The following is a 27168-nucleotide window of genomic DNA, read 5'->3' as shown; positions in this document are numbered from 1 at the left end:
TAATGCCTGTGAGTCATGGTAGGAGCTGGCACACATGGCTTCCAACACCCAGTGCACAGAGACAAGTGGGAAGAGCTCCAAAGGAAAGTATCTACTTTCCTGCAAGAGTTTGGTAGGGCTGTCTGGAAGCTGCTCTCAAAGAAACTGTCCGATTTAGCTAGCCGCCTTTTTTGAGTCATGTGCAGCAGTTCTCTGTAGTCCAGCTTCCAAGAGCTGCATCAATCATTTGATTTTTTTTTTCCTAAAGTTACAGAGAATGGCTTTTCTTAACCTTCCATTGAAAAAACTAGTGGCTATTTTAGTTGACTAAAAACCTATATTTTTCCCCCCCTTCTCTCTCCTTCCTGTCTTTTCCTGGAGGCTGATAGGTGAAACTTCAGCCTGACAAAAGCTTTGCTGTTTTACCTTTTTGCAACATTTACAAGAGCTGCCATGATAAAGGATTTTTATCTTATTCAATGTATGTAACTGGCTTACAGAAATAAAGGTAGAGCTCCAGAAAATAGATTGTCCAAAAGCTTCTTCTGTTTCTTTAAAAAAGAATGTGATCAGGAGAAATATATAAATAGTCCTCATGCAGTACTGTACATGTAGAATTGCTGCATGATTGGAAACGTGGCCTGTATCACTCTTCTGTCCATATAGTAGTCAAATTAAGGATAGACTCACTTTCTTTTGCCTTACCTCTGCACTGGTTTGCAGCCGCTCTAATGGAATGAGAGTTCCACATTTGCTGCTTTGGAGAATGATTATGTGTACCTAATTTTACAGAAAAAAATCCTCTCTCCTTGTTGTCAAGGTGATTTTCCTTTTGAATTTGTCACTTTGTTTAATGACCTCATTTTTTAACATTAACATGCACAAACACGGGATATATCTTCTTTCCATGTCAGTCAAACAATCTTCACTACTGCAACAGTTGATAGGGCAAAGATCCTGATGCAGGAGGCTGGAACAGGCATAGCATGTGGCAGGCAGGGAGTGTTTGTAAGCCTCACTGCTTGGGAAGTGCATGCCATTTTATCTGTACTTATCATCACTTTCCAACTTTCAAGCAAGTTTCCCACTGTCCCCTTTAAGATTCTTATTAGTAGTAACCTGCATGCAGTATTACAGCATGTGTCCTTCCAGATTAATAATAGTCACTGTAAAAGTGTTTTGATGTGGATCTGCCAGCAGAGATTTCTGTGAAAGTAATTTTATTTTTGTGTATCCATGTATCTGACAGGCAGCCTCTAAGACATCAAGAGGCAATTACAGTCATTCTAAATTTAAAGCGGAGTTACTGCAGTTAGGCAAAGAAATAATTTTTATTGTTCTCTGTTCTGTAGCATCCAGATGAGAAGAGGCTGGAGGGCCTCTCCAAGCAGCTGGACTGGGATGTGCGCAGCATTCAACGTTGGTTTCGACAAAGACGCAACCAGGAAAAGCCCAGTACTCTTACCAAGTTCTGTGAGAGCATGTAAGGATGCGCGTTCTTTTCTTAAGTCTTGTTGAGCCTGTGTCTTCATCAGTTTTCCCCTTTGTTCTTCACGGGTATTTTTGTAGATGGATAGAAAAATGATACAAATTGGTGGAATATAACTTCTTGAATGAGAAAAACGATCTTCTTTCTCCTGAAGGAGTCAGATTGTGTATACTTTCAATGGTGAAAAGCTTTCACAAATCACGTGGTTGTGATTCTATCCTGTCAGGGTGCAGCCTGATCCTTTGAGACAAATCGCCTGGTGTTAGACTAGGGAGCCATCTTTACACCACAGCCTTTAGCTATACAACCTGACAGAGATCTGAGATGGAGGAGTAAAGATAAAAGCCAGCTGGGTTGTTAAACTCCTACTTTGTTTTTTCTCATCTCAGGCATGTCCCCTTTACTAGACCACTTCCTTGGGTACACTGAAATCTGAGAAGCTAAAGGCTCTTACGCTTTCTTTAGGAAGTTATTTTTCACCTGCGACGGTTTACTTCTAAGAAATCTTTCCAAGTGCTCAGCTGGTTATCAAACTGGTTATCTACATAAAGTTTTTCTTCTAATTTTTCTAATTAGACTCCATTGTTTTTAGTATCTGAGTTACGTTTCCATGCCAGCTGGATTTAACATTTTAATACTTAATCTGCATTGAAAGAGCATGGAAAATTAAATCTACTTAAAACATTTACATGTTTTTTCTTTAAGGAGGACTGATAGACATTGAATTCATAACAAAACACAAAGAACAGCACTAGTTTATTTGAAAGACTCATTAATTTCAAGACTCAGCCCTCTATCACTGCTGGAGGTTGTTCTTTTGATGTGGAAGGTTACATTTACATGTTCCAAATCAAGACACTTGGCAAACATTGCTGAGGCCATAAACAAGTATTGGCTTTATTACACTCTGTTGGTCAAGTAGTTGTGTTATTGCTGGCTTAAAACTCTAGTTACACATTTTGTTAGCTGGGAAAGAAGTGTTAGGTAGACATCTCAGCAGAAATAGAGGAAGCCTACTTAAGTTAGAAAGCAAATCTTAGTTAATCTTGTTTTCCAAGTTAGGGGGTTTTGGTTTGTTCCTAACAATTCTTAAATGATTTCTTCAAGAAATTGCAAGTAAAGAAAATGCAAAACCACTGCAGACCAGCCAGAGAAAGGAGTGTGTGTGTGTGTGTATATATATATTTTAAAAAAAACCCCACCAACCCAACTTGTGGAATATACTATTATGTCATGCATGCAGATTTTCTAAATATTTTCATACTTCCTTTTGTAGGTTCCCTAAGTATTTTCCTTAAACTTTATTTTCCTGTGGAGACATACAGGAAGGTTCATAATATGGTCCGGAATAAATACTGTACTAAAGCATTTTTTTTTTCTAAAGCCGAACCTTAGATTAAATGTTATTTGAGTGGCAACTGATACTTACTTTCAACCAAAAACTGAATAGGAGAAATATGAGAAGAATTACTGTTAAGTATATTATCTCTCTAGCTCAGAGAATGAGAGTCCTTTTTTTTTTTTTTTTTTTTTTAAATTTTAAAAGAAGAAAGAGAAATTGTCAAAAGATTATTGCCTTTTAATAAACAGAGGAACTTAACTGTCAGAATGCTTAAGTCCTTTCCTTGGTACAGCTAAAATCTACCATACTTAATATTTAATAAAGCCAGGCAGGATGAGCAAAAAATAACACCGTATTATTGTTAGAGCTAGCATATTTGGGTGTTATATTTGGCTGCTTCTGTAACTTAGGTCAAAGACTTCACTCTCTTGCATTAGTGCCAGCACATCTCGGCTGACCTAGAAGTAGAAAAAGCTTAAACATACCATGAAATATAGGCACAGATAGGAAAGTTATGGGTGCTGAACTTGCTCCTTTGTGGCATACATTATGGAAAAATTGTGCAGATGAGAGCTATGAATGCAAACTGGAAGGTTAGGTCAAGCTGTAATGAATGTCATTAACTTAACACTGACAGAATTAAGTGCCAGCTTAATTTGGAGAGAGCCATTGGGCATTACTGCAATATGTGTACATTAAAGTAATGATAAGACTTGATATGTCCAAAAAGAAGCAAGGTGGCATAAATAGTAAGTGGATAGTTCGGGTTCTCTCTGCTCGTGGTTTGCAGAAGGTGCAGTGGCAGTTGCCTTTTCATCTCCATATGTACGTGGTGCTGTGAGAATGTGGTGTTATCCAACTGGTCGTTTGTGCATTGCCCTGGTAGCGTTTCCAGTGTTGCAGCGTGTGCCACCAGCTGTCCTGTCATGCATGCTGGATGGAGTTGTTGGCATGTAGTCAGAATAGCACTGGGAAGCCAGAGATACCCTTTTTTCCCCTCAGTGTGGGTGTTAAATGGTTGTCTAGTTAAATCAGGGCACTAAGCACAGTGCTTCAGTATGTTTGGAGCGAACTGTATGAGGCCGGTAGCCTTTTCACAGCTATTTAGTTAATGGGGTGGCTTTTTGGATGAAGAGTCCATGTGTGGCAGCTGCTTTGGAGCTCCGGGCTGCATAAAGCATGTGTTCCCATGACAGCTGTGGGAAGGGGAGCACTCCAAATCTTTACTAATTGGGGTGCCTGTAGAGAGTTTTGTAGCCCTGACAGAGAATGAAATGTGCCTTTATGGAATAAGCAGGCACAGAGCAAGCAAAATGACAGTTGTCCCCACCTACACCTTCAAATGTTGAGCTGCTGTTGTCCTTTCAGAGAAGACTTCAGTTTTGCTGGCAACTGCATTGATTGACTGTGACTTGGGAAGAAAAGTGACAGAACCCACAGCAAATGTGGAGCTGCTCAGAGAGAGCTCCAACTATTTTTCACATGGAGACGATTCAATTTACTGCTGGAAAAAGTGTTCCTTGGGCCCAGAGTGGCTTTTCCATGATGCAAAGCAGAAGGCAGCTGTGCCAGAAGGGCCGTAGGCCATTTCTGACTGTCTTATCTTTCTTGCCAAATGAGTAGTGTGGGTACTATCTAAGGTAGAGGAGCTTCAATAGGACAAAGGCTGAGAGTGAAATTCAGTGATAAACACACTTGGCTAGGATGAATGACACTCAAGATCCAGGCCCAAAGAGACTTAAAACAATAATTTAATCATTAGATTCTTCTTGTCCCAGATTTTTCACTTTCTCTACCCCTTTCCTTCTTTTTCTTTTCAAGCAACTTCAATTCTGGTCCTAAGCAGAGTGCAGAGAAACTCCAAAACCTACACTTTTTTTCTTTTTTTTTTCCAAATGCAATAATTCCTTTGCTGCCAGCCTTCATCAGATATCTTGGGCATTAGCAGATGGTGGTTATATGAAGAAAAAGGCGGTAATAAAATGTCTTGTCTATAGACACTGTTTGTGCCACAGTGTTGTAGTGAAAATAAATTACTTTTCGGGGACCTTAACCAGCAATCACCCCATAGGGTTTTGTGTGTCAGTCTGAAAGACAAGGCTCCATTTGATTGTCAGAGCTGTGGAGACCACCAGTGGTGAGACTTCAGTGGCATCACACACCTGTTTAAGATTTCAAATGTTACAGTGATAAGTACCTGTACGAAATAGGAAATAGATAATTTTAGCAGGTGATGATGCATGATCCAGTATTAGTCAGAAAGATGGTAATAAATGGGGTGCTGAGGATTATTTTACTGGCAAGTCAGTGGGTTGTTTCTCAAGGGTTTGGTGATTCTGACATGAAATTTGGAGTTAACAGCAGACTGTTTGTAGTCACCAGAAAAGGCATCCACCTAGTATAACCTCAGATTGTAATGCTCAGGCACTTAGCTTACTATATTTGCTGCAAGGGAGAGTCTGTCCATAGCTTTTATTTCTCTTGTCAGAATTTGGGCAGTTTTGCTCCTTCCCTCAACTTGAAAGATCCAAGATGTGTAAAGGAGAAGAAAAAGTGGTGAACTTTGCCCACTGCAAAGTGGGCTTTTCTATTGCCTTGCATTACTGTTGGGTTTTATTCCTTTCTTTCTGTCCCCATGGCACAGCCTAACATCAAGGAAAGACAAGCTTTCTCCTGAATAAGAGTAGGCTAAGGACCTTGTGCTCTGCAGTGCGTGAGAAAACACATAAAGTGGATTACCTTGAATCATTTCTGAAGCTCAAGTCATTTCTGTGTTATTCATGGAAAGCATCTGCAGTATTTTACAAGGCTAAAAGTTGTTTCTGCAGAGGACTATCAATCTATAGGCAGGTGATATAAATTGGATCAAATGCTCCAATGACTCTGAACCCTTGGAAGACCATGAATACTGACTTTGCTGATTGCCAGACAGAATACAGGGTCCAAGAATGTCTTTGTTAATATCTGACATGTCAGAAAGCCAGTGCAGTAGCGATTCCCAAACTACTTCCAGTTTCTTCCCATTTTCAGTGTATTGCGCTGCTGCTAATGCTACCAGTGCATAGGTATGTCTGCTTTTCTCAAAGACTAAATAGTATAGAAAGAGCACGCATCCTGTTCCCCTCCCTTGGTGCGTGAAGCAAAGGGAAAGAACCTGTGATGCCCTGGGACTTAGAAATGACATCAGGCTCATCGCTTGTCTGTCCTACAGCCATGTACATTTAGAGCAAGCTGTTTATTAGAGTCATTTAGATGGTTTCCAAGGAGTGGCTGGCAGAAACATATGGCCAAGAGAGTTTTTTGAGTTTATGCAACAGTCTGCATGTGAAAACATGGAAATGTGCAGACTGAAGAGCCAAAGAGTTTTTTGGTTCTTCCCCCCCCCCCCCCCCCCCCCCCCCCCCATTCTTCTCTAGAAGAAATGTGGATACTAAAGTATCTGTAAGTGGGATGTCTTTTAGTTTTGATGTAGGGGAGAGAAGAGTCTCCGTCTTATTTTACTTAAGGAATTGAAACTGTGTTTATGCACGTTGCTTTTGGGGAGATCTTATCTTTCTGTAGCTGTATATATGTATATGTGTGTGTAGAGAGAGATAAATAGAGAATATCTTTTTTTTTTTTTTTGCTTATGCACATTTGTGTGAAAATTTTATGGGCAGTTTGCAAATTCTTTGCCACATTTCTTTACTAGCAGAGTAATTCTCTCCTACAAAATTGTACTGGAAAAATAACTACATAAGGGAAAGAAATTGAGACAGCTGCTTGGTTGTTGAAATTCTGAACGGTGGTGATACAAATCTTAACAAAGCACATAAAAGAATTCATCAGTCTGTGCTTTGTGTATAGCAGTAAAGCACCAGAAAATAAATAGGCACCAAAAAGCTTTTAGCTCTGAATTTTTAATAGCTTCAAGCCCTCTTAAGTCAGCTTCTAAAACACTGCTGAATACAATGATCTTTGAGATGCAAGCAAAAATATGTGGTAAATGGTATTATGGGTCCATTTAATTCTGGTTTGTGAATACAAGTTTTCAGATGCCTCAGTGCTACGTGCAAGAGAGGACTAACCAGTCCTCTAGAACAAGAAAAGAGAACAAGAGGATGGGTCTGTAAAGCCATGCTATGTGCTGTGGCGAAAGTGTGATAGTTACTATTAAATGGCCATAGAATTACCGTATCTCCCTTGTTTACTGTTTTCCATGGGGCAGGAATGGCTGTTCCTCCTTGCTGTCTCACAGGTGCGAGGCATGACCCCTCCCCTGCTGCTCTGGTCTGTTCGGGACATCTAGACACTGGTAACTCAACCAGCTGCTTGGTGAAAGGGAAACTGCACACCTAACTAGTATGCTGATAAAAAGTTAGAGGTTTTCCTTGTTATTATAATCCTGGATTTTTTTAATTAGTTTTTTTTTTAACTGGGCAGATACTTAGTTCTGCTGCTGCTTTTCATCATACCATCCTGCAGTGGGCTGTGTCCTGCCATGGGCTGCGTGCTGCATCCCAGGTGTTCCTGGGATAGGTGCTTCTTTTGACAGATGATCATAGGACAGCAGTCTTTCCTGAAAGAGAAAGCATCAAAGAAAATCCAAAATTTCTGGAAGTCACTATGAAATAGCAGCAAACTCTGCAATGAGGCGTAGTACTGGAAACCTAAGTAATTACTATGATTTTTTTCTTCTGGAACACTGTGTAGTGAAACAGTTTATAGGACTGATAAATGTTTATACAAGTGAAAAAAGTGAGTCATTTGCATATTTTTTCCTGCTGATCCTTAACCACTTCTTTTCAGTATTTCAGTTAGCTTTCTGTGACCCTGAGTGAAATATACATTGATGCTTCATAGAAACTGTTAAGATACTTTATATTTCTATTAGTGGTGTCTGAAAACACAGTATGGTGTGGTATCATTGAGGAGTAGAAAGTGTATATTTGTATACACTTGTCTGGATGTAGTGTTTTTTGATTTTTGGTTTGTTGGGGGTTTTTTTTGCTATGGCCTTAAAACAAAGGGAGTTGGGCAGGAAGAATAAGAGGAATGTTCCTTCAAGCACAGTATCTGGGTTTATAGCCAAGAGACTGCTTTGGCTCAGGTCAGGCAACAAGGTGGTTTCCCCAAAGCTGCTAACGCCAGACACCACCGTGTTAAAACAGACCTGTAACGGGAGAGCTGGGGAAACTGTCAGCTGCTGTGATGGACCCAGTTCCTCTGAGTGCCAGTGTCAAACTGAGAAGTTGCCCAAGCTAACTTCTCTTAACCTACGGGAGCATCAAGTTGAGGTTAGATGGTGTGAACATAGATTTTTCTTTAAATCCACTCCGCAAAGTGTAGCACTTTGCAAAATAAATTTTGAGGCATCTTACTTTAATTTTAAGAATTTTTTCACTGTCATTGTTTGCTGCTTCTGTCTGTACACTCCAGCTGTGCTAGGCTTATTGTATCAAAAGGAAAGAGGAGCAACTGCTATATGATCTGTCTTTGTAAAACAATGTGCCCTTTTCAAATTAATTATCTGAGAAATTACTCTCACTTAGGATAAATCTTCATGGCTGGCAGGATTTTTTGTTGTTGGAACCAACAATTTTATTTTTATTTTTTATTATAACACACAGAACCGTGTCCACAGTTGTTGGTTGTTCGGGTTTTTTTCCATCTGAAGTCCTTATTGGTTTGTGCTAGTTGCACTTGAAAAATCAGTAAAGGTTGAGTCTGACAGCCTTCATCAGAAGTCAAGACCACTTTAATGGTGTTTTCTGAAGATCTTTATTGATTACTTTTTATTTATTTTTTCTTTATTGAATATCATGTAACTAAGTAATGTGTATCTTTCCATGAAAAGATATGGGAACTTCATGTCAATGAATCCTGATAGCAATATGTCATAAAACTGCTGGTGAAAGTAAATTGGTGGCTCTTAAACAGACATATATTGCTTGTAAAGCAAGAAGTGTGCTCTTGTTTGGTTTGGTTTTAAACTGCTAGAAGAAGGGAGTCATAAACCTGCTGTGTGATTTTTAAGGTAGAAATGCTAGAGAAAGAACAACTAATAACAAAAAAATGGATTCTTGGTATTATCGAACTTGTGAGGTTCTCTTATCTTTTCCATTACATTAAATGTCTCTCTTAAAACAGCAGCTTGAAGATCTCAGCTGTCATTTACTTGAAACAAAATAATGTCTAAAAAAAGTCACCTTTGCCTTCACAATGGAACCAAAGCTGGAAAATAAGGATATGCCTTCATTGTCATGCTCCATTTTGCCCCTGGTGGTCCCATCTCCCATGGGCTGCACTTCACGAATACGGATTTGCTACTGGACTCCCCTTTTGGCAAGAGGTAGCAACATCACCACAGAAGGAATGCAGGCACTATTGAAAAGATAATTCACTCCAGGGTTTCCTCCAGACAGGTGATATGGATATAAAATTTGCTAAATCTGACTCTTCCAGCTGGGATAGTCTTGTTATCCAAGCAGCGCTAGTGGCTCTATATCGTGCCACAAGGCAAGCAGCATATGTGTGGTGTCAGGCTATAAAAACACCCTTCTGGCAAGGTGCAATACATCAGTCTTAGTATTTCAGAAACGTGGATCCTTCTTGCAGGGATGGAAGGGGGGGGGGGTGTGTGAGAAAAAACCCCCCACAACCCCACAATTCCTCATGATATTTCAGAGCTGTATTTCATATGAATGTAAAGTAGATCCTGGGCATGTGCTATCCGGTGTTCCAGCCCTGAGTACTGTGGGTACGAGCCCATCCGAACTAGTTGGTCTCCTGCAACCTTGAACTCTGAGATGTCTGGGTGAGGATTCGCACATCAGGTGATACAGATTTAATGATGATGTTAGTGTAAGTCAAGGGGGAACAACAAAGGCTACCTCTTACACTACGCAGGGAAAGCTGTCTGTGAAGGGAATAGAACTGTTACTGGTGAAACCTATAACTAGGGTTGCCTGTCACTATTTCCCATTGTGCTAGTAGACTGGTGTGAGCAGAACAAACTGTTTCATTGCCATTTTAAATTAAAATATTCATTAAAAGTAACGTGAAAGTATGGCACTTGGCAGATGCAAATAGCAGCACAGTGACTGTAGATGCTACAAGGATTGTGCAGGAGATCAGAGAGACAGTGGAAGAAGAGAGAGGGTCACCTTAGTATGAGATAAAAGCATATGGAAATGATGACTTGTGTAAAGAAAATATATGGAGAACAGCAACTGCCTATCTCTGTGCAAGAAGCAGGAGGTATTGCTCTCCTGAGGCAATAATTCAGCAGTAGTTTGTAATTAAAGAGATTGTTTTATTTACTTGGGCAACCAGAGGATTTGGTATTGTGCTGATAAATAGATTGTACCCATAGTTTGCTTGGAAGACTGTTGTGAAGACTAATCTTGTCTTTAACTATTAAGTATCACGCATGCTGAAACTGGAGTACAGAGGTAAGGAAGAGAAGAGCCATGTGAGCAAACGGCATTTGTGGCATGAAGGATGTAGGAGGGAGTAGGGGCTCAGGTGCTGGCAGAGTCAGATTTGTGAGGCAGCTGGGTGAGGGTGGACATAGGTTTGCAATGAGATGTGGAGGGAGTTGGGAGTCTGTGAAATTCTTCCAGAACAGGGAAGATGTGAGCTTATCTGAGTGCAAGAAGAGTTTATTATAGCTGCAGGTAGTAGGGAAGTTAAGATGAGTCATGGATGCCAAAAAGGAGACTCTAATTGAAGTAATCTAGCAAGTGGCAACTCAAGTGTGGAGAGTAGCAAAGATAGTCCAGCTGTTGTTACCCATAGAGAGCATGTAAAATACTGTGATTTTATCACAGTACTGTAAGAGTTTACATCTAGAATCTGGGATTGATAAATTCAAGGACCTATTATTATCTTAAGAGTATTATATCTAATAACATCACAGGAAAGGAAGAGAGATGTACTTGAATGCAAGGCTTCAATAGAAGGTAAAAGAGAATGCGGCATTTATATTGAGACTCCTGTCAGGGAAACTAGTGCTGTGCAAAAAGGCCTGGAGTCATGTTTGGGTATATAAAGCTAAGACAGAAATCCTGCCCCGTTTTACATCAGGGTGAGATGTTGATCCTTGAGAGTAATACTCGAGAACTCTGTACTTTACTGATTCTTTTGTCTCATACCACGGTAGGCTGAGTTGAATTTATGTTTCTCTCTAAGCTACAAGTGAAGTCAATGCATAATAGTATTGATGAACCTTTCTATTTAATGTAAATATGCTTTTTCATATGATGTCATGTGAAGCTGGTTCACTGATAGCTTCCCTGTTTCAGGAGAAAGAGGTTAAGAAGACAATACTGGCTGCCTTGAGTTATATAAAATACAGAAATTGGTAGCCTGAGTCCCTGGACACATGAATAAGTTAATGGCTGGCAAGCTGTCCTAATTTTAAAGTTGTGAGAACACAGTGCAGCTGCTGACAGCAATTTTAATTCTGCCCTAACACTTGCTCTCTGATGAATCAGGACTAAACATCTTGCACATGCGTTCTCTCCAACGCACAGCTTGCTCAGCACTTGCACTTGCAAACGCATAGTCTGGGCAATCCTGCCCCGCTGCTACTGTGTGGTTTGCTGTGGCTTTATGCCTCTAGCTTTGCCTCTCAGGGCATCTGTATTAGGCTCTGGACTATTCACATTTCTTTGGTGGCCAGACTGGATAAGTAGCTTAATTATACATCCTTTTATGATTTTAATACGTGCTTTTGTGCTGTGGGGTACTTGCACAGGCTGGCTCAGACTGTAGTTCAGCAGCACAGGCTACCATTGCAGCTCTAGTAAGCAGAAAAGGGCACCTCCCTGACCTCTGCATCCTTGCCCTCCCGTTTGCCCTGCCCTGGGCCAGACGGGTGGCTGTGTACAGCTGTTTTGTAGGGCAGCACACTATACTTATTGGGGTTAAAGGTCACCCTGCTTAAAAACGTAGGGTGCTTGTCAGTCAGATTTTCCTGTTGTGGGTCACAAGGTGGACACATAAGCATGCTGGAGTACTGTTTCTTGTGGTGGTGGGGAATATGTATGCATCCAAGTAACAGAAGGGAAACCAGGCATGGGCAGTACTTGCATCCAATGTGGAAGCTCAGGTTTTGGTGTGGCAGAGGGGAGAAAGGGGGGAAATTGCTGCAGCCACCTGTCCCTTTCTGACATGGCAGGGTAGGAGGACGTGGTGTGGTGGAGCAAGGCATGGTGTGCCAGGCGGTGCTCTAAGTGCACCTCTTCCTGCTACCAGGTCTATACCAGTGCTTAGATTAACATTGGCTGAGAGAATGAATGCTTTTCTGCTGAACAGCTGCTCCTATGGCTATGTTTACACCCGTTACCTAACTCTTCCTATCATTATTTCTCAGTTTTGAATAGTAAAACACTGGGTCTGGCTCTGCTTTTGTTGCCCTCCTGTCCCACTGCATTAGTAAGCTGAACCATCTGGTGACGTGGAAGGTGGGAGTAGACTTCTTGCAACTCTAGTATGCTGCTCAGGAGGCTTCAGTTAGTTCAGGGCTGGTATGAAACAGACCACAGAATTGTGTGACAAGGTTGGCAATTTCCCTTATGATTCCTTTCCTACCATATCTGCCATACTCACGTGTGAATGTGGTCTGTGATGTCTGTTTTCGCTTTTTAAGCTGGGCCTCAGGACATCTCTGTGCCCAAACATGGGATTGGGGGCAATTAAAACATTGGTTAAGTGCCAGGAATTGCCAGCCCCTCTTCCCATGCTTTTCTGTTGGAGCAGACAAGCAGAGAGGTCCATGCCATGTCCTCAGACTATGCTCACCATATTTTTAGACTGTGCTGTAAGCACTCTTCAATTGCATCTTATGAAATTCCCCTCTTCCCTCAAATCGGATTACTTAAAACTTTGAATTCCCTGCCCTTACTGTCTTCTGTGACACAGTTATTAACACAATTAATAAATTTAAATTAACTCATGTGCTGGTCCTGTAAAGGCACCATCACTTAACATTATCATTGCACATTAAGCGAGGTTATAATAAATTAACTAGGTTTCCATTCTCTTGCGGTTTGTGTCTGCTCATCATTATTTTATGTTACAGAAATTAAATAATTCTTCCCTAAGTTCTAGTTTAATGTGAACACTAGTTCAAAATTACAGTCGCAATATAACAATTAAAGACAACTAAAGGAAAACTGCAAAGACTGCAGTAGCTGCTGCTTTCTTATGTTCCACACGTTGTGAATTGTCTCTTATTGGAAGAGACCAACTGCCTTCTTCAGTCAGCCTCGGCTTTAATAGAAGTTGCCAAACACTGTGGACAAGCGGCTTGATAGTGAAGTAACAGGGAAACAGAGCTGTGATTTTTCAGTAGAGCCATAGGGCATGTACAGCCAAGAAAGGAAGGGCTCAGTCTAGGATGCTACAGGCTTCAAGACTACATTTGATGCTTAGTAAATGGGATTCACAGGGCTTAAAAACTGACTCCTTATGGTTTGGGGAGGATTTTCTGTGAATTCAGCATGGGCTTTTCTCCCAGTTTATCTGTCTTGTTCTACTTGAAGCATTGGGCTGCTGCTTCACCATTTGTTAGTGCGTTTGTGATACTAATGCCTCTTAAGTGGTAGATTTCAGGTACTGATATCTCTTCTTCTCTTGTTTAAAATATTTTGTTGCTGCCAAAATTTGAATGCATTTTTTTTCTTTTAAATTAAACTTTCTAATAATAAAATCATTCTTGCCTGAGTAGAATAGCAAATAGTGAAAAATAGTTATTATCTATTAGTAGTGATCTCTCATGGTGCTTGTCAGGTTTTTATTTCATCTGTGATAGTGGATTTAAAAGCTGAGTGGAAGAGAGGAAAGACAACAAAAACATTTCTCTTCTCTTTCACAGCATGTTCTGCTCTTTTCACTGCTTTTATCCTGTAGGTTTGGTGTTTCCTTCCTTTATGTGACTTAGTGGTTACTTGCGCAAATGTTGTCTTGTACTTTTTACCTCCTTATTGCTTTGTCTTTTCCTAGAAAGTTCTCTTTTCTGTTTCTAAGATGTTAATTTTGTTACCAATCCAAACTATGCTTTGGTTCCACCTGTTATGTATTTGCTGGATGAAAGTGACATGAGCAATGTTCATTTAGGCTGTAATAACTTTAGGAAATGCATTAGAAGCAAGTATTATTCAGAAAGAGTTCGATTCAGAATAAATTCTCCATTCTTATGTGGATGCAAATTTTTGGATCTTCAGTAAATGCAGATATCCACCAAGTTCTACTCTTATTTTCATTTAAAAAAGAAAGACGAAAGTGAACAAAATGCTAATTTAGCATACCCTTCTTACTCCCATTTCTGCTGTCTTCTAAGTTGTTAGCTGTTTAGCATGTGTAGCGCTAGCACATGGTGTTTCTCAAATTCACACTGAATCCATACAAACTTGGTCCAACGGGAGCTCCCCAGGGATGCCTTTTGTAGCAGGTTGTTCTCTTTGCAGAAGACTGCAAACTACACAGACCCAGTAGTTCAAAACTATTTGGTATCTTTCCCTATTTCAGTCTCTACCAAAAGAAAGAAACTTGAGTGTGACTTGTTCTCTACAGGTTGCTAGTCACAATCAACCCGTATCAAAATACCTTACTGAAGGGTAGTGGCAATAAGGTTTAATTTTATACACAGCAATGAATGAATCGCATGCAAGTCCTTACTCCTCTCTTGTCTCTCATATTTATGTTGTTACACAGTGTTATGTTATATTTGATTACCTTTGATTTTATAGATACATGGACTGTTTGCATCTGTTCACAGAGATGGAGTGTTACAGAGGAGAATTAGCTTCCACATTGTTTAATATTTTTTCCTTACAGGCACTTAATTGCATTGTTTTCTGTGTTAGTAAGTTGTCCGATAATGTACTTTCATGCTCTTTAGAAAAAGCTGAACGGAGTATTTTCTTGAGATATAAATATTTTGTAAGCTACTGTGGCAGCTTTTCATATGCTGTTCTGATTATTTTTTTTCTCCTCCATTTTCTTTGCTGAGAGCTGAAAGCTATAAACTAGCCTGGGTGAAGATGAGGCCTGCCTAATGCTGCATTTGTATGGGTGTCTATCAAAAAGCTTTTGTGGAAAGATTTCCCCTGTACCTACATGGAAACAAAGTTTTGATTGGCAGAATAGTTTTTGTGATACTTGGGCATAATATTGTACATATGTCCAGGACAGCAATGTAGGTGTCCCTACAATGAAGTTTTGTTAGGCTCAAAAGAGGCAAGCAGTGGCCTGTGGCTGAATGGATGTTGTCAGTGGCCTCAGCAAGAACACGTACGCAGTGCTGGTGGAGGTGAGAAACTTGCTAGTTCCCTTAATGCTTTTCGGGATGATGTTATGGTAGTTGTTAGTGTAGCCATCGGCATGTGGTAACCCAATGTTCACTATAGCCTCTGTCTTCTCCTGCTTCGGTGTCTCACCAGGGTAGGTATACACAGACCTGCTATGGCAGAACACAAGGCCCACACTGCAATGGAGACCCATCTGGTAACTTCATCTGTACGCTACGTGTTTTACACTTCACGTACATCCATATAATTCCACTCATTCTGTTTTACTGATATCATTAGTGTAATGGGCCCTTTTGTTTGTATTGACTGGTAAACAGCATTTGTTCATTCAGGGATGTTTTGTTTTTCACTTCCCTGAAGTTCAAGAAACTGGCAGATGAAGAAAACCATGAGTATATGAGAGTTAAATTTTGTCATGGATTTCTTCAGAGTCAAGTATTGCATCAGCTCATGTAGTCCTGGATACTTGCAGGTTCAATCTTCTAGGATCAGGCCCTGAAACAGGCTGAAATTGTGACTATCAGACAGGAAATATTTAGTACAAGGTACTGCAGAAACTGTGCTTTCAAATATTTAATGCTATCCCTTATGGTTAGTTACTTAAATACTTTCAGACTAAGGAGTATAGTTTAGTTAGATGGTGCTTCTTGGTAAACTTGGGTTTCTGGCTTCTTTAGTTTTATTCTTGCTGCTGTGATGACAGCACTTCTGCATGAAAAATAGTACAAGTTTCCTGTCCCTATTTCTTTATAGTATGCTTCGAATACTGAAGGATAATATATTAAATCTTTAAAAACAAGAAACATACCAAAAAACAACCTTCAGTGTAATAAGCATCTGTAGCATTTTTTCTAAAGTTTCAGTGATACAACAAATGATGACTGGGAGGAAGGGAAAGGGGAGGAACATAAATGACTAAATAAATTTACTTCTTCAGAATGCAAAAGGGAAAATAAGGACAAGGCAAGGTTTGAATGTACTACTACAAACTTAGCTTATCTTCCTGTCTCAACTATGACAGCACTGTAGCTCCTGCTTAGAAGGTGGCGAGGTTTATCATCTGAAATGGAAGTGCAGAATGTGAAGAAACAGCAAACCCGCCCCAGAAGAGTGATCCATAGCTGTGTAATACCAAGGGTGTGGTTGCTGTGCACAAACTCAGTGTGTGTGATGTGCGGAAAATCGGACTCCACAACTGGGAAAGTTGTAAAGTAGGTATGTTTATTCAGCGCTGGGCAGCACGGGGGGTCATCCCACCAAAATCGTGCGCACCTTGCGGCAATTCCCTTTGAATTTTATACAACAAAATGTTACATATTCAAAAAGCGCCTATACATATTCATGATCTTTCCGTGGAAAGGCGGTCTTATTACAATGAGTTCATTTCCATTGTCTCCGCCTTTAACTCCTCTCAGCTGCGCACGCGTAGTGCCTCTTGGTGGTCGTGGGCCGGGGTCTTAGGGATGAAGGCCGTATGTCTTCCTCACTGTGCACTTTTCACCTTCACCATAAAACTTACTCAGACCGGTTCCTAATTAGCAGAGAATCCTCCATGTTCATTCCATTCTGATTTACTACCTCCTTATCTTGTGATTGGTTACAAAAATGCAAGCAGAATGAAGGGTCATCTTGACCCTTCCTTACGCTAGTTCTTGTTAAAACATCTTACGTAAGGGTTAAGATTACTAGATATGTGGCTTAAGCTAGTTAATGGTCCTGCTGTTTTCCTTAAGTGTTAGTTCCCTCTATCAATCCCCCCTTTTCAAAAAGGTTAGTAAATTCGTTTACTACAGCTAATACAATGACTCTTTATCTAATACTTTCTCAAAATACTTATTTGATTCTAACCTTTGCCTTAGTTGATATTTCTTCCATTCGCTGTAAGATTTCCCCGTGTTTTGACAACACCCTAAAGCACATCGAACTACTACACACAGAGCTATAAACAGGATTATAACCATAATTGTCATAACAAACAATTGTTTCAACCATGTCAAATTCGGTAACCAGGATGTTAATCTTTCCACTAAGTCACTAAACCCCCAAGATGTGTTATCTTGGGCCACTTCATGCAAGATTTTGTTTTTTTCCCAAATTTGAAATAAATCCTTTTCAATCCTTTTGTCTTGGTTGACATAGGTACAGCAATGTTCACCAATAACCGTACATAAACCTCCTTCTTTAGCAAAAAGCAAATCCAGCCCCAGCCTGTTTTGGAGTGTCACCTGTTCTAGAGAAGAGATTTCTTTTTGTAGAGCTGTGAGCGCATCAGCTGTAGCATTATTAATAATTTCCATTGTAGCCGAAATGTTGACTAAGGCCTTTTCTAATTCACTAACCCCCAACCATGGGATAAACCACCTCGCAAAGCTATGAAAGCTGGTTGGTCTTTCTACTAAAGGGTTCCGTTTTCCCCGGGTTTGATGGGCCACGGGTTTCATATAAGTTCGTAATAAACCGAGCGTGCCTGAACTAGTTAAGTTTTGTACAATAGTAATGTTAGGAACTATAGTCCCTATAGAGCATTGACCTTTCCACCCTAAGGGCAATACTTTGTACCCCCACTTCCCACAGATCCAGTACCATCCCTGACCCACAGGGGTGGGCCAGCCTTTGGGGGTACTTCTGACGTGTCTTCGAGTCTGGTTGCTATTCCACATATTTGCACCTCCATACTTGATATAACTTGTGCAATTAGGGTAAGCCCCAACAAAACTTGTACTTCCACATTTTTTATCTGTGCTATTCCCTCCCGTACTCTTTGTGGTGTTTTCCAGGTAGCACCTCTGGACACAAGGTACTTCCGTGGTCTCGTTCCAGAGTGTGCTTAAATCTATCTGCCACTCAAGATTCCTTTTTGGTATCTCCATGTATTCTGTGAGGGATATATTACTAAAGGCCTTGGCTATCTCCGAAGAGTTGGGAAAACTGGTGGCGACCACCGGGTGGCCCTGTCCTACGTTTGTGGGCAATCGTGAGCAAATCCAGCAATCAGACCAGTTTATGGCATTATCAATTTTGTCATGTAGCTGCAAAAAGGCATTATTCTCCCATGCCTCAAGTCCCCCTATTAGGCTTACAGTCAGTGTCGTGACAAGGTAAGCTTTCCTTGCTGTACTTGCGTGACTCTCCATGGAGATTTAGGTGCCTTCTTCACACGGGAGTGGTGAATCCAGGCATTCTGTTCCTTAATCTTTATTGCTGTGAAGGATGTGAGGAGTACCTGGAACGGTCCTTCCCATTGTGGTTCCAGGGTCTTTTCTGTAAGAGACTTCACATATACATAATCTCCAGGTTTTATGTTATGTACAGGTCCATCCAAACCCCTGCTTCGAGTCCCAACCACATGTTTTTCAATTCTGCTGAGTTGTTTGCCTAATGCCACCATGTATGAAGACATAATTTCCTCCCCTGCTTGTGCGGACATCCCTTTCTGTGTTCCATAGGGTCGTCCATACAAAATTTCAAAAGGGCTCAGCCCCTCCTTTGCTCTTGGCCTGGTTCGTATGTGCAAAAGAGCCAAAGGAAGAGACTGAGGCCAGGCCAAGTTAGTTTCCTGTCCCAATTTCACAATCTGCTGTTTGATTAAGTGGTTCATTTTTTCTACTTGGCCACTCGACTGAGGGCGATATGGGGTATGAAGCTGCCAATCTATACCCAAATGGCGGCTAATTTGTTGTACTACTTTTGAGATGAAATGTGGTCCTCTGTCAGAAGATATGGTTGCCGGAACCCCAAAGCGTGGTATTATTTCTTGTATTAATGTTCTGGTTACCTCCCGAGCCTTGGCTGTCCTGGTAGGAAATGCCTCTGGCCAACCTGAAAAGGTATCAGTTAATACCAATAAATATCGATACCCCCCTTTTCTTGGGAGTTCTGAGAAATCAATCTGCCATTGTTGTCCAGGCCCGTTGCCTTTCCCAATTTGGCCCATTTCTGGTTTGGGGGTATTCTTAGGATTAGTCTGGAGGCAAATATCGCACTGTTGAGTTACTTGCCTCACGGTGGTGTATAGATTCCTAGCTACAATCTCTCTAATCAGGTGTTTATATAGAGCTTCTGCCCCCCAATGCCTCTTCCTGTGTTCTTCCCTTATCAGAGACCATGTTAGATAAGAGGGAATGATTAGTTTCCCTTGTGGGGTGAGAGCCCACCCCTCGTTATTATACGACCCTTCTAGGTCGATGATAAGCTTCTGATCTTCCTTAGTATATTTTGGCTTACCTTCTAGGGAGATTTGCCCGTCAGGGACCAAAGCCCCTTCTGTTTTTACCTTTGTTTTGGCTACCTGTTTTGCCTCTCTGTCCGCCAGCTCATTTCCTCTTTCCAACTCCGAGTTCACTTTCTGGTGCGCCTTAATGTGCATGATTGCCACTTTCTCAGGGAGTTGGACTGCCTCCAACAGCTTCAGGATCTCCTCCGCATGCTTGATGTTTTTGCCTTGTGAGTTCAATAATCCTCTCTCCTTCCAGATTGCTCCATGCGCATGCACAACTCCAAAGGCATATTTTGAGTCTGTATAGATATTTACAGCTTTGCCTCGGGCCAATTCCAAGGCGCGGGTCAGAGCAATTATTTCTGCCTTCTGCGCAGAGGTATTCATGGGCAAGGGCCCTGACTCTATTACTTCCTGGCTGGTGGTAATGGCATATCCAGCATGTCTTTTACCGCTTAGGACATAGCTGCTTCCATCCGTGAACCAGTTTTCCGTGTTTTCCATAGGACTGTCTCTCAGGTCCGAGTGGCTCGAATATGTTGCCTCGATGGTCTCCAGACAGTCGTGATGCACTGGTTCTCCTGTGTTTCCACTGAGGAAAGAGGCTGGATTGACAATGTTAGTGACTACAATCTCCACATCATCTTGTTCTACCATTATAGCCTGATATTTCAAGAATCTTTGTGGGGAAAGCCAGTGTCCACCTTTCGCTTCCAGTACTGCAGATACTGTATGGGACACTAACACAGTCATTTTCTGGCCCAGGGTGAATTTTCGGGCTTCCTGGATGTTTAGTACTACAGCCGCGACCGCTCGCAAGCATCCAGGCCAGCCCTTTGCAGTTGTATCCAATTGTTTGGAAAAGTAGGCAACTGCTCGTCGGTACGGGCCCAAATCTTGCGCTAATATTCCTAGGGCAATCCCCTGCTTCTCATGGGAAAAAAGGAAAAATGGTTTACTCACATCTGGGAGTCCTAAGGCTGGGGCCGACATCAGGGCCTTCTTTAGCAGCTCAAAGGCCTGTATGGTCTCTTTGCTCCATTTAAGGGGTTTCTGTTCAGTGGTTGTTAGTGCATACAAGGGTTTAACAAGCAGTCCGTAATTATAGATCCATAGTCGGCACCACCCAGTCATCCCCAGGAAAGTTCGTAACTCTTTCACTGTTTGTGGTCTCGGGGTTTGGCATATTGTCTCTTTTCGGGCCTGTCCCAAAGTCCTTTGTCCAGCACTAATTTCATAGCCCAGATAAATCACTTTGCGCTGCATTACTTGGGCCTTTTTCTTGGATACCCGGTATCCCTGGAGCCCCAAAAAATTTAGCAGACTCACCGTCCAGGCCATACAAGCGTCCTTTGTCTTGGTGGCAATCAGGATGTCATCCACATATTGTAACAGCTTCCCTTCCTCAGGCGGGGCTTCCCAAGACTCAAGATCTTTTGCAAGTTGATTACCAAATATAGTAGGGCTGTTTTTGAACCCTTGTGGTAACACCGTCCAAGTAAGCTGAGTTTTACGACAGCTTTTAGGATTTTCCCATTCGAATGCAAATATTTTCTGGCTGGCTTTATGGAGAGGGAGGCAAAAGAAGGCATCCTTCAGGTCTAAAACGGTAAACCAGGTTAGCTCAGGGGTCAGCACAGTTAACAAGGTGTATGGATTCGCCACTACCGGGTAGAGGTCTTCAGTTATCTTATTTACAGCCCGTAAGTCCTGGACTACCCGGTATGATCCGTCGGGCTTACGGACAGGTAATATGGGAGTGTTAAAGTCGGACTCACATTCCTTTAGTAATCCTAGTTGTAGAAAATTTTCTATCACTGGCCGGATTCCTTCCTTGTCCTCCTTCCTCAGGGGATATTGTTTAATTCTTACTGGCTGCCTTCCTTCTTTGAGCCTGACCTCAACAGGTGGGGCATTCTTTGCTCTTCCGGGTACATCAGTGGCCCATACCCCAGGGTATACCTGGTTCGTGATCTCCTCCCCGATTTTTCCTTCTGTGGGAACACTAGCTAGTGATAAACTCATTATTTGGATATACTGCTGATCATTTACCTCCAGAGTAATCTCTCCCTTTTCAAATTTAATTATTGCACCCAATTGTTCCAATAAATCTCTTCCCAAAAGTGCCTTCAGGGATTTGGGCATATACAGAAATCTGTGAATGCCCGATTGTTTTCCCAGTTTATATCTCAGAGGCTCACAAAAATATGCCTTTTCACTTTGGCTAGTTGCCCCTTTTACCATGATATAGTCATTTCCCAGGGGCATCAAAGCTTGGTTTAAAACCGAATACGTTGCCCCTGTGTCGATCAGAAATTCTATCTTCTTTTGTTCTTTCCCTAGCTTCATTATAACCAGTGGATCCGCTAGGGTAGATTCCCCAGGTCCCCGTCAGTCCTCCTTCACATGGGCCACTATCCCTCTTTTCTGATTGCTTCGTCCCTTCCCCTTATTTCCTTGCCTTTCTGGACACTCATTCTTCCAGTGACCAAATCTTTTGCATAACGCACATTGATCCCTGTCTAATCGAGGCGGTCCTCGTCTGGGTTTTCTCTCTTCTTCCCTGATGACCGCTACCACCCTTCTCTGTCCCCGTTTGTAATCTTCCTCTCTATTGCTGAACACTCTCCATGCCTCATCCAACAATACTTCCAGGTTCCTGCCCTCTGTGGGACGCAGCTTTTGAAGCTTTCGCCTAATATCCCCTGTAGACTGGCCCAAAAATAAAGAAACTAGTTGTTGTATTCCTACCTCTGACCCAGGGTCCAGCGGTGTATTACGGCGCATTACGTCCCTCAGTCGATCCAGGAATTCGGATGGTGACTCGGAAGGCCCTTGCTTAATTGCATATAGTGCTGACCAATTTATGGTCTGGGGAATGGCTCTTTCCATTCCTTTTGAAATCCATCCCTGATACGCCCGCAATTTCTCCATATGGGTGGACCTATTCGCATCCCACTTTGGGTCCTGAAGGGGGAGGTATTCTTTAACGTCTCCTCCCGAGACTTTATAATGGTCCTCAGCCAGATCCCCTGCAGTTTTTAAAATCAATTGTTTTTCCGTCTCGGTCATACATTCTAACAATAATTGTATGTCATTCCAATCGGGGTTGTGTTGCTTTACGATAAACTGAAAATGTTTGGTCACACTCACCGGATCGTTCCTGTAATCCTTAGGAACCCTTTTCCATGCCTCTAAATCAATTGTGGAAAAAGGTACCTTGATCAGCATTGTCCCACCATCAGGTCCTACTGCTTCCCGGAGAGGTGCCTGCAGGACCGTCAGGCCGGGCTTCCGCCTAGTACGGGAGGATACAGGGCTAGTCGGGGGAGTGGAGGTTCCGTCCGAGTCCACATCCTGCTCCTGCGATCGAGGGGGAGGCTTAAACAAATCGGTTAGATCTTGTTCTAGTGCCTGGCGGTTTTTGTTTGCGTTTGTACATCTTTGTCCAATACTACATGCCGAGCAGCACCGCTTCAGCTTGCCTTTAAGTTCCTTGTTACTCTCTCTTTCAAGGGCAAGTACCATAGGGTCCTGTGGTGGCACCATCCCACAGTCCCTTTGCCACTCCGGATGATTTCGGAGGGTGAAAAACATATCTGCATATGATACTTCATCCCATTTTCCTTCCCTTCTTAAAAACAGCATTAATTGCAAGATAGTGTTATAATCAATTGACCCATTCAATGGCCATTTGGCTCCATCTTCTAGTTTGTACAGCGGCCACCACTGATTACAGTACTTAATAAGGGTCTTCCTGCTCTCTGTGCCTCCAGTCCCAGCAATTTCCTTCCAGTGAGCAAGTACACAGCCTAGGGGACTCTTTTTTAGAATGCCTCCCTGGGTATTGCCCATCCTAATAATTTCTTTTTCCTTTTTCACAAACTCTTTCCTGCTACCTTCTCTATCCCGTTTTAATTTCCATGCAAACCTCCTCTTACAAATCCCCACAGTTCTCTTTCAATCCTTTTTCCCAAACGTCCCCAAATTTCTGGGATTAGGTCTTTTGGGTTTTTGGGTGGTTTTGTTTTTGTTTTTGTTTTTTTACACGCAAACTTTCCTATTTTGGATTCTTGATAAGTCCTCTCCCAATCACAAAGCTGGAGATTTTGGGAAAGCACTTAGGACATTCAGCTTTCTGCCTTCCAGATAAACAATACCACCTTTCCTTGCAAAATGAACACTCTAACAAGACCCAGGCCGAATGCCAATTTTCGCATAATTTGTTAGTAATCCCACACACAAAACAAGGAATCACCCTCCATCAATATGGGGGTTTAAAAAAGGTATCTGGGACAGGTTGTTCCCAATTTAGGGCTACTATCTGTCCAATTGGTGTTAAATACGCTCTTAATAAAATCCGCTCCTCTCCCCTCCTTATCCAGTTCCCTCCTTCGTTTAAATACTGCCAAGGTTCGAGCCCAAACCACTGAAGGAGTGACTCCCTCCGTCCTGCCACTTTGATGATCAGCCAGGCCTCCGATACTTAGGAGATTGACTAAACACCGCAGCAGCCCAACTTACATATATCAAAAACATTTACAGATCTTACAAACGTTTCAGACACTTTGTCCGTCTCTGGCCATGTTCCTCGCGGAATCACGGAACCGCAAATCAGGACTCCCACTCGCTTCACAGCGGCGCTGTCTCTCAAACACACACACACAGACACTCGTGCTTTTAACATAAAATACCCGGGCGTTTCATAGATAAATCATACAGTTCACGCTCTAGTTGTTATCCCTTCAGCAGCTGCACACTTTGAGGCTCGCTTACCCTTCTCCTGCTTCTTATACAGTCATTAGCAGGTCCGTCCTGGCTCCCGATGCCGGGATGCAGCAATAACCTCGGATTCACTCGATCTACTCCCAAGATCGCTAGCGGCCGCTCTATCGGTCAGCGAATCCCCCCTTTCCTTAGGGTACCCTCCTCCCATACGGGGACTATGCTGTACGCCAGACGTCTCTGCGTGATTTACCAGCGGCCCCGGCCAAGCGTGGGCATCCCCTACGACTTACTGGCCCCCTTGTTAAACATACCGTTTATCCGCAGCTTCAGGAGGTTGTTGTCTACTCCTGCCGTGAGCGGCTGGAAGTGGAGGCTTCTCCGAGAGAAGTGCTCGGGGCGCGCCTAGGAGCGTCCGCTCCGCAGTCGATCCCGCAGCCGAGCAGAGTGTCTCCTGGCTGGCTCGCCAAAATGATGTGCGGAAAATCGGACTCCACAACTGGGAAAGTTGTAAAGTAGGTATGTTTATTCAGCGCTGGGCAGCACGGGGGGTCATCCCACCAAAATCGTGCGCACCTTGCGGCAATTCCCTTTGAATTTTATACAACAAAATGTTACATATTCAAAAAGCGCCTATACATATTCATGATCTTTCCGTGGAAAGGCGGTCTTATTACAATGAGTTCATTTCCATTGTCTCCGCCTTTAACTCCTCTCAGCTGCGCACGCGTAGTGCCTCTTGGTGGTCATGGGCCGGGGTCTTAGGGATGAAGGCCGTATGTCTTCCTCACTGTGCACTTTTCAGCTTCACCATAAAACTTACTCAGACCGGTTCCTAATTAGTAGAGAATCCTCCATGTTCATTCCATTCTGATTTACTACCTCCTTATCTTGTGATTGGTTACAAAAATGCAAGCAGAATGAAGGGTCATCTTGACCCTTCCTTACGCTAGTTCTTGTTAAAACATCTTACGTAAGGGTTAAGATTACTAGATATGTGGCTTAAGCTAGTTAATGGTCCTGCTATTTTCCTTAAGTGTTAGTTCCCTCTATCATGTGCTGCACAGATCGCAGTATGTTGCACAGCTGGGCGGTTTCTTCAGGGAAATGGAGAAACAACCCTAACGCCTAGCCTAGTTCTGGAAAGATCAATACCCTTAAGGGATCAGCATCTGCTTTAGCAGGCTAAAAACCAATCTGAGGCAGATGACTTGATGCTCCAGGAGAGTAACATTCAGTATGGGAAAAAATGGAAACAGCTAATACAAGTTGGTCTAAGAAGATAATTACCTGTCACAAAAGTTGCCCTATGCATATACATTGGCCATCACGGCTAGGACAGCATTGCTAGGTAAGAAACAAATGCAATCTGGAAGATTTTAAGTTTTTGTTCCTCTCGAGCTGGAAAAGAGTTGGACAGTGAGCGGCTGTTGTGATACCCACAGGGGAGCTGAAAGGCCGTGTTTGGAAACAGGTGACTTGCAAGATCACTAGCAAGAACTGAGACTAGAGGTCCAGGTTAGAAAGACTTTGGGTTGGTTTTTCTCTCCAGGACTTGTCAGCTGTGTGCATTTAGCATCACTGATGGGAAAACAGTTCTGTTGATCAGACCACAGGGGAGGCTGCATGGCAGCAACATCTGGTTTTTCTGTGTGTTCTTCCAATGAGCTTTCCAGATGGTAGTACCTCTTTGTAGGGCAAGATTTGGCAATGCTAATAGATCTCTTGAGGTCTTATCAGAGCTGTATTTCATGTAGTCCTGGAAGCACTCAGAAGAGAACAGTTGCATAACCATTAAACAGAAGCTATGTATCCTAGAAGGAATTGCCAAAACATCCATTGTATTATGCATCTTTTCTGGTCTAATTATATAAACATGCTTTATTATTTATAAAACTGCACCACTTCAAAATTTAGTACTGTTTCCTTTTTTTTTTTTTTTTCTTTTCTGCAGTACTAAATTTTGTTCTTAAGACTTTCAGAGCTGCATTTTGAGCATACAGATTTAGGACAGCCCTGGTCTCAAGTGGCACTGTAACATTAAATATTAAATAACTGATTCAAACTGCAGTGAAGAGGAAAATCAGATGACAGTCAAATCCTAAGTCAGAAAATTGAAGAGGAAAGCAATAAAGATTTCTCAATTTATCATACCTGCTGTTTTGCACATCTTGGTGAGCTGTGTATAACTGTCTCCGTCAAATAACTCCAGCTTAACCATAATGCAGGAACTATTTACCATTTGCATGGTTGCTCCAGTCTAACTCAACAGCAGTACCACGCCAAAAAGGGCAAGATTATTTATTTATTTATTTATTCAAATCCACTTGCATCTGCCAGACTTTGCAGAAATACAGCAAATTATCATTACAGAAATCTTGGGAGGCAGCAAACTGGAGAAATAGGGCTACCGCCGTCAAACATATTGTCACACTTGCAGCCTCAAATAAGACTAGTTATCAGGAATGAAGGTAAGTAAAGATTTGGTGGAGGATACAGACTGTTCAAGGCAGAGTTGCACTTCTATCTGGTTTCTGAATGAATCAAAGGTATGCCATGGGGCTGTCCTACGCACTTAATTGTGTTTCTGATCTGCTCTGTATTTGGGGTTTCAGTGTATAGGTGTGCTGTGATCTAAGCACATATAAATGTAGGATTTAATAAACCTCTTAGTTTATTTTGAAAGAGCTTTATTAGATGAAGGAAATAGCGAGATTGGAACTTAGAGTAGAAATTCTTTAGATCTGTCTGAAAACTTGGAAGTGAAAACGTACATCCATGCATACCAGGCCAATTGCTGAGAGTGTGTCACCTGGGTTATCAAAGTACCTTCACCCTGTCTTATTTTGAGTTCTGTCTGGAAAAGAGTTGGAAGTCTGATTTTTCTAAATTCTTTAAAAAGCTGATGTCTCAAAAGAAGGTGGCAATCTGTTGCTTTACTCTTCTATATAGTGATGCAGGCTGTGAAGTATTAAAGTCATCCACCACAATTCCCTAACAATCCCGTGGGATAGCACTGCTCACTGCTTATGTGTGTTATGGCTTTCATGGGGAAGGCAAAACATCCAAAAAGATTGCTTAGAGTGAAACATAGTAACACCTGAATTGTCATGGGCCTAAT

The 27168-nt window shown here is 42.0% G+C and overlaps 1 protein-coding gene across 3 annotated transcripts in view; it reads left to right on the top strand.

Annotated features, from left to right (window-relative positions):
* Nucleotides 1-27168, top strand: part of CERS6 (ceramide synthase 6) — a 133575-nt gene that overhangs the window by 38563 nt on the left and 67844 nt on the right. For all 3 annotated transcript variants that reach the window (XM_075756744.1, XM_075756746.1, XM_075756745.1), the window contains exon 3: nucleotides 1332-1462. In XM_075756744.1, the coding sequence (XP_075612859.1) occupies nucleotides 1332-1462 (131 nt within the window). The remainder of the gene's footprint in view (nucleotides 1-1331; nucleotides 1463-27168) is intronic.

Source organism: Balearica regulorum, chromosome 6 (genome assembly GCF_011004875.1).
Source record: "Balearica regulorum gibbericeps isolate bBalReg1 chromosome 6, bBalReg1.pri, whole genome shotgun sequence".
Lineage (NCBI taxonomy): Eukaryota > Metazoa > Chordata > Aves > Gruiformes > Gruidae > Balearica > Balearica regulorum.
This window is presented reverse-complemented; position numbering and strand designations above follow the sequence as displayed.